Here is a 14,305-nt window from a genome sequence, read left to right as displayed (position 1 = left end):
GATGTTAAAATTGCAACCTTCGATGCATTGAAAGCGCTGGCGAAGGTCATCCGTCGCAAACTGTGAAAAGCAGGAGCTGCAACTCCAGCCTTCGGACTTGTGGGTCATGCCCAGCGGGTGTTGGTGCCATTCAAAGTTAATGGTGCTCGCCACGCCGTAGTGTGGCATGACCAAGTGCAGCAGGAAAGCAAGGCGACGAGAATGCAGGACTTGAAGGCGTGTCACTGGATGCGAGAGCAAGCTTTCGGCCATAAAACGCACCTGCTCCGTCAACTCCTCGAGCGGATGAGGTGCCATGACGTGAGCAGCGTCAAACTCGCAGCAGCGCGTATCCGAGAGCGTCGAGACGTGGTCACAAATGGCCACGAACATGAGAGTCACTGCCTCTTGCAAAACTCGATCTTCGCTACTAGCTACTACAGTCAGCACACGAGGGACTTGTTCAGAACGCAGCACCCACATCAAAGAGCGCCAGCTACAGTTGGAGCTAATGCGCTGCAGCAGCAGCGCGGCCATGACGGCCAGGCCGCGGCGATCTGTTGGCGCTACAATGTGTTCTGCAAAGAGCTCAAAGAGTCGAACAGGCACGAGCTCGTCAAGCTCCGGCGCATTGGCGAGCACAACGTCGGCGTTGCTGTCCACGAAGGTGCCTCGATCCCAGCCTGCCAAGACAGTGCACCCATCCTCGATGGAGCCTGGCGTGCTGCCGCGAACGTCAATCACATCCATGTCACGCAGTTTCAACTCCTGCGCTGTCTCGTGGGGGCGCATGGGCATTCCCTCACGAGAAAAAAGGAGGTGCTTGCTGCCGACACTCCACCGAGCGCAGTACTGCTCACAGACAGCCGAAATGCTCGCCGTGCGCAGCAGCTTGACAAGGGCAAAAGAACCGTCCTCGTTCCGAAGAACCAAGGTCACAAAGTCAGTCCAAACCTCGGGCGCCATGGCACGGAGTCGCACTTCAATAATATCATCATCAGAAACGCCGGCCTCAGCGATGGTTAGGAAGCCCGGGAGGGCTTGGTCGTGAAAGAAGAGGGAGTAATCGGTGCACTTGAGTCCGGATCGCTGACAGATCTCCACGACGATGACGCCGAGACACTTCATCTTCGATGCAAACACTGTGAACTCCTGAAAGCCCTCCTCCTGTCCGGTATCCTGAACTCGAACTCGGAGCAAGAGGTGCGTCATATCCGATGCATGGCTGGTGTCCTGAATCAGAAAGACCTGCTTGCCCACTCGAGTCCGTACATAGACTTGATTATACCCTTGCAGATCGACACATAGCCAATCGGGGGATGGAGCTGCACGGGCTTGAATTCGTTGACCGGCGAAGAGGCGACCAACGATCGCTGCGTCGTCGCGTGGTGCCACGCGGATCTCAAGTCCCGCCATTCGCACATTGGTGGTGGCTTTATACCACATCTTAGCCGTCGGGCTCTGGCCCACCAGCTGCATCACACGATGTCCATCCTTGTCGATGGTACACGCCCAGCCTGTGGTCTTGTTGTACTCGAGCTTGACCCAACGGAAGTCGCCCGTCACCTCAAGGAACACGGCAGTTTCGCCAAAAGGCAGATGAAAAACCACGTCGCTGCCAAAATGGGGCTCGGCGTGGAGCGGCGTCGGGCCCATGGTGGCAAAGGACACTTGAATGTTGTTGTGCTGATCAAGTTGGCTGGTGAAGGCGTGCAGTTGAGAGCTCTGGGTCTCGGGCTCGGCAGCGGGCGGCGCCACAACTTGCTCGTTCACCCATTCGCAGCGAATAATGTCCTCATCGGCAATGCCAGCCAACTCGGGTGTCAGCTGGCTTTGCAGCTCGAAGGATTCCCACCAGAAGCGACAGCGCTGGCGGTCGAGTCGTCGAACGTCGCAGAAGGCCTGGAAAAGCCGTTCGAGGGGTGTATGACGCTTAATCTTAAACTTCTTCTTGTAACGGAAAGTGTCAACAACGAATACAGTCAAGTATTCCTCTGGAGCACGATCAGTGGCCACTGCAGCCTGGGCCAACTGGGGAAACGCGTTGAGCAAGGCGTAGAGCGTGGCCTCGACAGCTCGCCAGGCCACGGGCAATGCCTTATCAATGCCAAAGGCCTGCGCCTGGGTCGGAGAGGCGACCAGATGAGTATCCTCGAGGCCCACGCCACGTGTGCCAGCACCTGGCACGCCAGATGCAGGTGCAGCAAAGGGCTGTGTCAAGCTAGCTTGCGACCACGTGCCCTGATCCGTGCTGCTTCGTGCCCGGTGCCGAACGCTTTGTGTGTTCAACAACAAGCCCAAGAGCGGGTTGTACATGGATGGTTGAGCCAGCCGGTAGGTGCGGATAAGAGTTTCCAAACCTTGCATGACACGTGGTTGTGCGGGACGCGCTGCTGCATCATCCCCGAAGTGAGCCTGGATGATTCGAAGCACTAGGGCACAGGCCTCCGCCTCGCTCCACTGCAGGCGCTGCATCAAGGCTAGCCCACCCGTGTGTAAGCGCTCATAGTCGCGACAAAAGCAGATATCAAAGAACAGGGCGGCCTCTGCAGGTGAAAGTCGTGTCTCGAGCTCGCTGCTGATGCGAGCCGCGCCCAACCATGACATGCACGCCCGCACAAAGGCCAGTTGGCGTGAGATGTTTGGTGCGGGCAGCCGAGGCACCAAAGCAATGACTTCCTCGCCTGCAAGGCGTGTTGCATGGTGCAGACCACTAGCGAGGCAGCTGGACTGCGCAAGCTCATCTACACATGCCAACGCGAGTGCTTTGCGCTGCAGCCTGCCATCTGAGCTCCCTCCAAACGCCAACAGCTGCGCTTGGCGAAGCGCCAATCGCTGCTGGCTGGTGCGCAATAGGGCAGTATGGGCCTTGAGTACCGGTAGCAGAAAATTACCATCCTCAGGTAAGAGTTTCTCTGCACTTGGTGGTGAGAAACGGACATGGTGATCCTCGAGCTTCTTAGTAGCAAGAGGTACACCATACAAGGCCAATGTGAATCCCGTAGGTTGGGGTAGAGATAATGCCTCTGAACCCGCAGTTGGACCAGGCGTCATGGGTGTCCCAGGTGGGTATGCAAACACCGAATCAAGCTCGCTGCCCAATCGCTTCGTTCCACGCAATGGGGTCACTGTGCCGTTCCGGGCGTCGACCGCAACGTGCGATATGCCCTCTGGCGGTGTTTCAAAGCAGGCTGATGCGTTGGGTTCATCGTCGGCAACTGCCCATTCAACGATAACAAAGCGTGCGCGCACAGAAAGCTGTGCGGCAGTGCTTTGGGCTACTAGGTCATCGCGGCTGGCGATGGCACCGGTCAGCACACATGCACCCTTGCTCACCCCCAGCTGAGGCGCAGCGAACACGCTAATCTGCAGGCCCACAGGGTCATCCGCTCGAGCGGCAACAATGACATCAGTAAGCAACGCCTCCTGCTCAAGGCAAAAGATGAGCGAGCCGCGACCGCGAAAGCAGACAACGTTGTGGCGCTGATACAGCAAGCCATCCTCCATGATGGGAGGGCGCCACTGAGCCGCCGAGTAGTCAGTAATCACGTCGCTACAAGTGAGTGGCCACCCTGCAGTGCTGAGCGCAGCTACCGACGGCGGCAAAAAATCGCAAAAACTCTCCTGAGCATGAAAGTTCGTGTGCTCGTTCAGAGGCACAATGGTACCTTCCTGAAGCACAAGGATGTCATCATTCAAACAGCGATGCAGTTCGATCAAGGGCCCTTGCACGTGCTGAACCAGAGCACACCAAAGGTCATCTGCATCCAAGCATGCTTCGCACAAGGCCAGAAAGTCTTTGAACGCTGAAGGAGAAGCGTGAGCTGCCATCGGCGCCCCCAAAGCCTTCAAGCAAGCAAGGCCGAGTGGTGAACGCAGTGGTGCACAGCCCTCAAGGAGCGCAAGAATGACGGCAGCCGTTCGGCTTGATCCCGTGCCTTGGTAGCCAAGGACACCCTCAATGACAATGAGTTCCCAGTCAATCTGAACAGTAGCAGGCATGAGCCCTAGGAGATGGGGGGCCAAGCGTCGACCCGCTGCTGCATAACGGGCCTGCCGCTCCAAGTCACCTCGACGTGGGTCCGCTGCAACGCTTAGAATGCGCCGCAGCGCAGCTTCGATACTGACTGCATTTGGACGAGGTGCTCTGGCACCCAAGACTTGCCATGCCAGCTGGCTGGGAGGATGCGAGAAAACAAATCCAAACTCGACTATGGCCGACTCTGTTGGCACTTGTAGTTTCACGAAAAGGCGGCTGCTCGTCGGTGTGGTCTGCAACGAGAAAGAAAAACGATAGGGCAAGGGAACGGACACGTTCGCATGTGAGTATCATTGCAGTTACACCTCGAGCTGAGGCGGGCTGCCGTTCTCGAATTCGCGTTAGCAACCCCCAACCCTCAACCCTGACCCCTCGCTGTTTGGCTTTCTACGTGAAGCAGAGGCAATGGCAATCAGGCGATTGCTAACTGAACCCACCTTCCGAAAAGCAGCAGGCTCAAGGAAAAACTCGAAACTTTGAGTGGTTGTTCGGACTTCCACATGCAGTCCGGGCAGCTGGCTAGAGCTTCTAGGGTCTTGACCGACCTTGGGTGCTGAGGAAAGCTCGCTGGCAGCTGTGCGGGGAACCGACTGGAGCACGGCGTCAGAGAACTCTAACGCAAGCAATATTGACCAAACGAAACGAGTACGTTCTAGCTTGACGGCCACGTGTGTCGTCTGCGAAGCGCTGCTGGTGCCCTGGTGAAGGCTTTTTGTGCTTGCGGTTGCTCTTGCTACCCGCGGCTCAATTGTGAGAGCAGCAGCCTCGTCCAATGCTGGATACTCGCAGGGTTGAACATGATCTGGACACAGCATCAGGTGGTCAACGCCGCGCCCGTCAGTCACATGCTGCTGAGCCCAACCCTCACATTGCTCTTCATCAGCAGACTCATCAGCAGAACTATCCTCCACGCTTTCCTCAACGTGGATCCAGCGCACTTGCAACCAGCCATCACAGGCCCCGATGACGCTGACAGGAGTGCCGGGTAAGATGCGCCCGACAATGTTGTTTCCCCGTTCCCGCGAAGAGCGCACAACCAGAAAATGCGCCCCGTGACACATGTAGTATGACAGAGGTGGATCATACTGCACGGGCTCGAGGTCCGACGGGCGTGAGTAAGAGGAACCTAGTCCATAATCTGGGGCCTCGGTGCACGCAAAGAAGAGTTGCCATGTAATTGGCGTCACGCTGCGCCCAATATGCCGAGCCTGTGGAATTTCGACCTGAGCACTTGCAATGCAAAGCGGCATAGCCACGAGTTCGGGCTCAAGTACGTGTGCTGGTTGACAACATCCAGCAACCAGGGGTGTCGCTGAATAGTCCTCCTGCTCGGTAAGCAACGGTGCGAGCGTACTTGACTCTAGGGTTTGCATAGGCGGCAATGCTCCCAGGGAAGCAAAATAAAGTGCTTTGATCAAGGCCAAACGGTCTTCTTGTGGCTGCAAGGATTGCGCCTTGCACAAGTTTAGGTCCACCACCCAAGCATCAGTTTGGCCGTCCGTGCACACGAGTAGGTCTCGTGCATCGGCGTGCAGCACGTGTCCCATCGGCTCGATCCTGCATCCATCAATGGCGTTCGAATCAGCAGCTAGCTGAAACCCTTCCGTGGTGCGGCTCAAGGCAATCCGGTGAGCTGTAAGCTCTGTCAGTCGAACAGGCGCATGATCTGCCCCAACGTCACCAGCAACAGCTTCACAAAGTGTAGCCAAGGGCATCAGGTTGATCACCAGCACACACGGCTGCTGTTCGTGGCAACCCAACAGGGTCAGCGCGAGCTGTCGATGACCCTCACCCGACCGTGTGGCAAGAGTTGAAAATCGTACACAGTCCAGGGGCACCTCCAGGTCGCCAGCGAGGTATACACCATCTGTCATGAGCAGATCAAGGAGGCGCTGGTCCCTGTTGTGACGCGAGGACAAGTGTTGCTCGAGCTCTTCCAAGCTTTGCATAGCAACGGCGCTGGTGCAGCCCATCGGACACCTATTAACATGATATTGGCACGGTGCCGAGAACAGGCAAGGGTAAGGATCGAGTAACATCTGAGAGTTAAGAGTGCATGCCAAGGCTGAATCTGCTAGGCAATGGCCAGCTCATGCTTGGGGAAGGAGGTGGGTGGGGGTGTTGAAAAGACTCAGAGGATGTCATCACAACGTACGCAAGCTCGTCGACGCTAGCACCAGCTAACAGGGCGCCGAGGCGTGGCATGGCCGTATGGACACGCAATACGGTGCGCTCATTCGGAAGCCGCAAAAGCGACAAAATGAAGCCTGCGCCGGTAACTCGGTGGGGTTGCAACCAATGTGCACCCACTACAGTAGCGTTGATACATCTATCCTCGGCATCGGCATCATCCAAAACTTGTAGAGAGATGTCTGGGCTGCGCGCAGGCTCAGGTGCTGGCCCTGGCGATGAAGGATGAGGATTTTGAAAGTTGCGCGGCAAGCGAGGCACCCGCGATGGAAGCGTGCGGCCCGCCTCGTAAGGTTGGGCAGAAACGCCTGGATGGAAACTACAACTTGCGGCCAAGCTGAGGGACGTCTGCCAAAGACCAACGGTGCCGTCTTCGTTGACCGTGACAATGCCGTCGCCCCGCGAGGACCAGCAAGTGAGACGGGTATTGAAGGCGGTGCCCCAGGATGAGGTGAGCATGGAGGAGTGGCGGGTGGGCGAAGAAACCGAAGCCGTTTGATGGGCGTGGAGCAAAGCGTCAGGAACGGGCCCCTCAGTGCCGGACCAGCGCTGATCCTCCTCCGCCACCTCTTCCTCAAAAAAGACATGATCATCATCGTCTGGTTCGTCGAGGTCATCTTCGTCCATGTCCAGAAGCTCCGGATCGATGGGGGGCTGGGCTAAAAGCTTGGGCTGGGCATGCCAGTCTGCTGGGCGATCCCAAACCTGGTTGGGGGGGCCTCGGCCGCGCAAAAGCATTTTGCGTATGTATCCCCACAACTGCTCTTGACCCCGATGATCTAGCGTGAAGGGGGGAGGTATAGTCGAAGCTGCCAGATGTGCACCAAAATGGCAAAGCACAGGCTCGTCGCTGTTTGGAGCACCTCCACCCCCCTCAACATCACTTGTTTCATCCGCGTCGTCGGTGAATAAGAAAAAGCCCCAGGCCGCAAGCTGGTCAGCAGTCATGGACATGGGCTCCTCAAACAGAGTAGCTGGCAGCGCCGCCAGAGATTGACGGCGCGCGCGCTCGCAAAAATAGGGGCTCAGCCCCCAACTGACGGGATCCACGCGATCAAGGACATCAAAGAGCAAAGGCGCAAAAAGTCGGCAAAGGACGGCGTTGCGGGATTCGAGATTGTCGCGATGTGGCAGATCTTGCAAGTAGTCAAAAATGCACCGGACGGCCACGTGAGCGATGGCTTCCTCCAGTATGCAGACCACCACGGGACTATATGCGAAGAAGCGAATGGCAAACCCGACAACAATTAGCAATTAGCCGGAACAAGTGTCTGTTTGTTTGTTTGTTTTTTAATGATCGAATGGCAGCCGGGATGGGCAGGGAGGCGCAAGCACGGCTCACGCACGCGATCTTATTCGTTCATGGGGGGGGGGGGGGGGGGTGGCGAAAAAATGAATCATCAATGGTGCAAAAACGTACGAGATGCTTCTGTATGTGAGACCAGGCAATGTGGTCCAACAGGAACAAAAAGTCATTGAGGGGCAATGCATGGTGAAATTTGCTCACGCTGGCTTGAGCAGGCACCTGAGTAGAGGTGGCGGGGATGGTGACAAGGAAAAAAAAAAAAGAAGCGCGAGCGAGCGAGAGCGCGCGAGAGCACAGCGTGCAAATCATAGCAACATGAGGGGTCGGTGACTTGCGCGAGCAAAGACGATGCTTTCTCAAGCCCGTGGTGCCCTTCCCCACTGATAATGCGGCTGGGACGTGTTGCTGAGCTTGACGTACTCGCAAAAGCGCGGCCAAATCGGCCAGTTGCGTGCGGGCGTCCGTCAGGCCCAGGCCAAGCGGGGTTTGAAGGATGTGCAGCTGACCGCGACGCAAGATGCGCGAGTATCGCACTCTTTCTAGCGATGGTAGGGTGGGTGGGTTGGCGGCTGACTGCAGCAGCCTGGCGCGCACATGTGCAGCGGTATGTGCCAGTATGGGGACGAGCGCGGGGTTATGGTCGTCATCACGGCTCGGGACGAGGGAAGGGCTTTGCTCGAGAGGTGCCAAGTCATCAGTAGAGCCGTGGGTAATTTGCCGCCGAAGTTCTGCGACCAAAGGCAGTTGCAGCGTTAGTTAGTCTTCGCGTGACAGCAATGAGGAGAGCACGAGGCCATCAGTACCGTGGTGAAAGGAGGCATCTTGAATGAGATGTGCCGACTCAGGATGTGGCGAGGGGTCTCGGCCTGGGGCAACTGCGCGAAAGGAGCCTGCGTGCGAATCAAGAAGGAGATCGAGTGCGAGTGCATTGGCCTCGTTCCATGGAATGGTGTCTGTCAGCCCGAGTTGAGCAGCCAGTCCCCGAAGCTCCAATTGTATGGCGGCGTGCGCCATGGCACCAGGGGTTTCGGAGCCCGCCGCGGCAATGGCGGTGGTGGCGGAAGGACAACCTGCCAAACCCAAGGTCGACACGTGCAAACGTCCTCGAAGGCAGGGCGCCACGCCCGTTGCTTGCCGGCAGGACGTCTATGGGTGGGGTCAAGCGCGCGCACCTCTGCAGGTGAGAGAACTGGAAGCACGCACACTGGTGGTGGCCGACTCGACGCACAAGTCCCAGGCGGCGAGAGGAGGCGGTGGACCAACCGTATCAGCAAAGGGATTAGGAAAGAATAGAGCGACGCTTCAATGTGCCAAACCAAACGGTTCGAGCAAAAAGAAACCAACTGCAGTGGCTGCCATTCAATCAAGGAAAGCGGAAAGCGCTGGGGGCCATGGATTGTGGTGTGAGTGGGGGTGGGGGTGATGTTTTTGGGTCGTTTGCGCACACACACACACGGGTCGGTCGTTTTTTTGTGAGCAGGAAGGCTGGATATGTGCGTTTGCGCCAATGGTTGTGGCTCAAGAAGCAAAGTGTACGGCGCTGCCTGATGGTGGTGCAGGCTAGAAAGAGAGAAAATTCACCAGTGTTCGTGAACGTGGTCGGGAAGATGCATGAAGGTCTGTCCGTTGACGTTTCGATTGACATGTCGCCCCCTCGGGATGCATGATGCAAGAAGGTTCAAGGAAAGCTGAGAGAGACTGTTTTTGATGCGCGAACACAAGCAACAATATGCACCGAGTCAACTCGGCCATGTGAAGAGAAACGAGCATCAAGGCCCTTCAAGAACGCAAACATGAGCAGCAGCAAACGGTGAGGCGGATTCAGGAGGGAGACGAGCGAAGTAGGCGGGTCATGAGTTGGAAGTAGAGCGCTTCGCTTCGAGCTGTGGCCAGCGCAGATTCTAAAGCTGTTGTTGGCGCACCGAGCGCTTGGTGCATTGCCCTTGGTGGTGCGGCGTCAAGCTCGAGCGGGGCTGGTTGCAAGGACACGCTCGGAGCACCTGTGCATGTCTGTGTCATTTCTGATACATGTGCAGGCACCTCAGGGAGGTTGTCTGCTGAACCATGTGCCGCAGGTGACGTGCCGATAACGTTAAGGCTGGTGTGCGGGGCCAGTGGTATAGCCACGGCAAGACTAGCCGACTGCGGCGGCTTTGGCGAGCATGTAGCTTGATCGACCATGGGCCTGGGCTTGGCGTGCAATAGAGGAGAGTCACACTTGAGCTGTACCTGGTTTGGCGGGTCGGGGATCAAGCACTCTAACGTGTGACCAAGGAATGTTTGCCAGGCTGCATTCTCCTCTGCACCTGCGTCAACATGCAGTGCTGGGTCTTTTTCAGAGGGCAGGGCTCTGACAGCGGCTACTGAGGTCGCTGGTTCAAACCCACGTGGCGGCTGTGGCGGCTGTGGCGATCGTGGCGGTCGTGGTGGTTGTGGCGACCGTAAGGGCTGTACTGGATGTGGTGGTCGTGGTGACAGTCGGCGCCGTGGTGGTCGTGGCGACAGCGGTGCACGAATCGGGACTGATTCCGAGGCTTTGGCGCCGATAGTAGCATGGTGTTGTTGTGCAAAAGGCATGCCCGGCAACTCAAAGTTGGCGAGAATGGCGCCATCATCAGCGGGCGGAGGGGAAGCCACCGGGACCAATGGCATGCCAATGCTGGAAAGGTGGCTGGGCATTTGCGCCTGCGCAAGCCTGGACCCCCTGGACCAAGAGTCATGATGCTCCATGAGTGAAGTCTCGATCTGGGTCCTCAACTCCAAGGGCAGGCGCCTCGGTACAGGTGCGGGGCTGTGAGTATCAGTCTCCAAGACGTTGGCCCTGGCCATGTTTGCGAGCGGCACTTGCTGCGTGGGGCCATGAATATGGCCCCGGCGGTGCAGGGTCTGAAAGAACTCGACGTCTCGATTGATGGACTCGAGCGCCTCCGCACGTGTGGGTGCATGGGCATGGATCCGCGCCCGTGAAGCGGGTTGATGGCGTCGCCTGTCAGCTGCCACAGCTCTTCGCAGCTGGCTTCGCCGACCCCCGACCCAATTCATCTTTCGCGGTGCTGCCGTAGACGAGCGGGTGAAGGCTGCTGACGTATGAAAAGGAGTGTGTGAAACAGGAGGGAATGGCTATTTCTTGTGACGTGAAGAAGCTGGAAGGTCAGTCAAACAATGTTTTGTCGACAAATGTTGGAGCGTCTTTCCCGCCAAAAAATGTCAGACTGACTGGTTCCTACACATGTCAAATTCACTCGATCGCTCCCCTCATCGATGAGGGTGCTCGGCAGAACACGGCCGCTCAACAATCCCCAAACAGGAAGCGCACAATAGTGAAGAGCAGAGGAGTCAGAGCCACGTGTGCACCATGACAACACCAACAGGAGGTGCAGCAGGAGTGACGCTGCCCACTCCCGACTATGGCCATGTGACAGACGAAGTGAGTCGAGTTGCTTGCGCCTGAACTTGACCCAAAAAAAAAAAAAAAAAAGAAGTCGGCGTGACTCAAACTTCTGGTCCGCGTGCGCTAGGACTATGCCCGTGTGTATGAACCTTCAGAGGATACTTTTTTGCTCCTGGATGCTCTTGAGCTACATGCGGCCGAGCTGCAGGATCTTCGGTACTTTTCGGGCCCAACCGCACCTCCAAATGTTCTGCTGCTCGCCGACTGATCATTGTTGTTTCGCATGAATCGTATAGGGAAGCTGTTGTGAGCGAGATTGGTTGTGGCGTTGGCCTAGGCCTCTGCGCGCTGGCCACGCTGATCCAGAACGGCCCGGGCACCCTATCCCAAGCCATGTGGGTGGGCTTAACAACACTTTGTCAACATGGTTTTTTTTTAACAGATCATGCCCTCACGTCCTTGAGCCTAACCCGCGTGCCCTGACCGTAGTGCAACAGACGTCAATCCGTATGCGCTCGAGGTAGCGCGGGAAACGGGTCGTCGCAATCAGATTGACATTGAGACCTACCGGGGAGACTTGGCTGCCGCATTCCCTCCTGAGCTACGAGGGCGCTTGGACGTCCTCCTCTTCAACCCACCCTACGTCGTGACTGATACGGAAGAGGTAAAAACTCTCTTGGGAAGCTGTTGCGACGCCTGTGGCAACTCTGCGACTCACGAGCAGAGGAGGTCCTCTTGTCTGGATAGATTTCAACCACAAGTCTAGCTGCCACCTGGGCTGGCGGTGCACATGGCCGTGAAGTGCTGGACCGCCTGTTACCAGAAATTCCATCTCTGCTCTCAGCTCGTGGGCGCTTCTATCTGATCGCTCTCAAGGAAAACCTGCGGCCAGATACCCCAGGTCAGTGACTGCCTGCCATTGCCTTAGGCGAGGGCAGTGACTCGTGGGCATTATGACTCTGTTCCTGCTGTAGATGACCTTTTGGCCGCCATTCCAGGCATGCGGGGAGCGATTGTTGTCTCTCGCAAATGTGGACGAGAACGTCTCAACGTTGTGTGTTATACCCGGACACCTTCATCCTGATGGTTCAGGCTGAGGTCAAATAAACCTCATCATTTGCAGAGCAAACTGGACTGTTGATTGGCCTGAGCGATATTCGCGTGCAGACCTTGCCTCTAGCCAAATCTGCTGGCACAAGCATCCATGTCACAGTTGACACACGACATCCAACGTAGGACCTTAATCATGGTGGTAAGAAAGAATTTTGTCTTATCTGATGATGTTGAGAAAAGGAAAACGAAGATTCGCAGAATCGATTCAAAAGATCAAAAACAGAGCCGTCATGGCAACGCGAGGTTGCCACAGTCACCAGTATGATACAGTGCAAGAACAAACACAACAATTTGGTTCACAGAACCCAGCTTGCACAATCAGTAGCACAGCTACAGCAAAAAAAGGGGGGGGGGTCTCGCACGGCGAGTCAGGAAGTATAAACAAGAAACGGCATGTTTTTGGTAAGCATGACGAGGACGAGGAAAGACAAGCACAAACACAAGAAAATGTACACTGTCTCATTTGGATTTGCGCTTGTCACGCTTGTCCTTTTTCTCGCGCTTGTCCTTCTTGTCCTTCTTGGCCTTCTTGCGATCACTATCAGGAGTTGTTGCGTTGGTCGCGGTACGAGACTTCTTGGTGCTAGGAGACCCGTCATTCGCTTGATCGTTGCCGTCGTCCAAAGCGTGGCGGACGAAGCGCTCAGCAGCCTCCTTGTTCAAATTCGAACGTGCTGAAACAAATCAGAAAACCAACAGGAATATGAGTGCAGTTACATTAGTATCACTACCCTAAGTCTCTATGACATAAGAATCAAGGTCGACATGGAACCTACCAGCACTTGGATCGCGCTCAAGACCCTTGATTTTCATCATGTAGTCCCTGACCCGACCCAGTTCAGCCCGCACCGGATGCTTGGCAGGGTCAACGCCACGAGAACTTAAAAACACTGCATGAATAACGAAAATTCAGGTGAGATGATGAAAGTGCACCACGGCAGTGGCTGGACCAAAAAAAATAAAAACAAACAAGTTGAGCCGCCCTCTCGCAAAACGTACTCCAGAAGAGAGAATTAGCGTTGTAGGCCAGCAGAAGGTCCAGCTTGCACTGGTCCAAAGGAGATAGCTGCAAGGTAGAAAGTGTACAAGTGAGCAATAGAGCAGAGTCAAATGCACAGGGTGCACAACGAGGGTTAACGAGGAGGACACGGATGTGAAGGGAATATTTGAGCTCAGCGGTGGTTAGGTTTTACATCATCACCCAGAGGGTAGATCAATAACACGGACCAAATGGGTCATCAACGCTCATTCCCCGCACATACACGCGCGCACACACACACAGAAGAGACACACAAGAAGCCACAAGATGACATCGTGCTGTACCTTTTCACGAAGCTCGGCTGGTGAGCGTTGTGCCAACGCATCCATGCGCTCCTCGAGAGTTGTGACAGCGTCCTCCATGGCGGCAAGCGCCGGCTCCCAAGAGGGTGTTGTGGTTGCCATTGCGTAGGCGAATGTAGAAAGCTGGACTGGTCAAAGTTTTAGTCGCAGACCCCCCGTCGTATTGACCGACAAAGATTGAGGGGGGGGGGGGGGGTTGTCAGATAAGGGCTGGGCGACCAACCCAGTGTAAATGCCACCGAGCGCGTGCGAGAACTACCAAGTCTCAACTTGCCCCCTCTCCGACAACAAGAGATTGGTCGTGGACAGTGGGTTCAAACTAGAACGGAGAAGAAAAAAAAAACATGAAAGGGAAAAAAATGTCCCACGTGGACAGCACCTGCACTTGCTGGTTGAATTGCTTTCAAGCAAATTCACCGGCACTGACAGAAGGTAGTCAAATAAAATAGCCCCCTCTATTGTGCAAAATGTGTTTTGATGACAATCGCAGACGGGTTGAGGCTGTTTTTTTTTTTTTTTTTTCTGATGGTGGGGGTCAGTGCCAGTCGGTGGCAGGCAGCTATGACCCAACACCGCCTTTCTAGTGTCTGCGATCAACCTGATGGCCCCGGTTATGAGGCAGTAAAAGGGTGCAGAGGGCGCTCGGAGGTATGGGGGCGACCCATGGCTGGAGGCGCTTCTGACTAACTCGGGGTGCGCGCGGTCATGAGCCTGCCAGCGTCGCGCTTTGCCGTGCGCATCTTGGAGCTTGATGCGTACACGACTCGACCCAACGAGCTATATGATGAGACCTATTCGGTTTTTCGCGCCTGTGCACCTCCACAGGTACCCGTCATCCGTGTGTTTGGTGTCACGCCGGCTGGACAAAAAGTCTGCGCCCATGTCCATGGCATCTATCCCTACTTTTACATCCCCTGGTGGCAGCCCGAGCCGCCAGCGGCAGCAG

The 14,305-nt window shown here is 56.1% G+C and overlaps 3 protein-coding genes across 3 annotated transcripts; 1 reads left to right on the top strand and 2 right to left on the bottom strand.

Moving 5' to 3' along the window:
- Positions 1–1,758: 1,758 nt before the first annotated feature.
- On the bottom strand, positions 1,759–1,923 carry MONBRDRAFT_3727 (uncharacterized protein; the record flags this gene model as incomplete). The annotated part of the gene is made up of 1 exon (XM_001743044.1): positions 1,759–1,923. A coding segment is annotated over one exon (165 nt), but the record flags the coding sequence as incomplete, so codon positions are not given.
- An 8,946-nt stretch (positions 1,924–10,869) lies between these two features.
- On the top strand, positions 10,870–11,989 carry MONBRDRAFT_5849 (uncharacterized protein; the record flags this gene model as incomplete). The annotated part of the gene is made up of 4 exons (XM_001743365.1): positions 10,870–10,941; positions 11,426–11,569; positions 11,653–11,806; positions 11,880–11,989. The coding sequence occupies 4 exons, from the start codon at positions 10,870–10,872 to the stop codon at positions 11,987–11,989; spliced, it is 480 nt and encodes a 159-aa protein (XP_001743417.1).
- Positions 11,990–12,204: 215 nt separating this feature from the next.
- On the bottom strand, positions 12,205–13,461 carry MONBRDRAFT_31250 (uncharacterized protein; the record flags this gene model as incomplete). Its single annotated transcript, XM_001743043.1, has 4 exons — positions 12,205–12,692; positions 12,795–12,908; positions 13,018–13,084; positions 13,342–13,461. The coding sequence occupies 4 exons, from the start codon at positions 13,459–13,461 to the stop codon at positions 12,478–12,480; spliced, it is 516 nt and encodes a 171-aa protein (XP_001743095.1). The 3' UTR covers positions 12,205–12,477.
- Between the last annotated feature and the right edge of the window lie 844 nt (positions 13,462–14,305).

Source organism: Monosiga brevicollis, genomic scaffold (genome assembly GCF_000002865.3).
Source record: "Monosiga brevicollis MX1 MONBRscaffold_3 genomic scaffold, whole genome shotgun sequence".
NCBI lineage: Eukaryota > Choanoflagellata > Craspedida > Salpingoecidae > Monosiga > Monosiga brevicollis.
The sequence above is the reverse complement of the archived record's forward strand: the minus strand, read 5'-3'. Positions and strand labels throughout refer to the sequence as shown.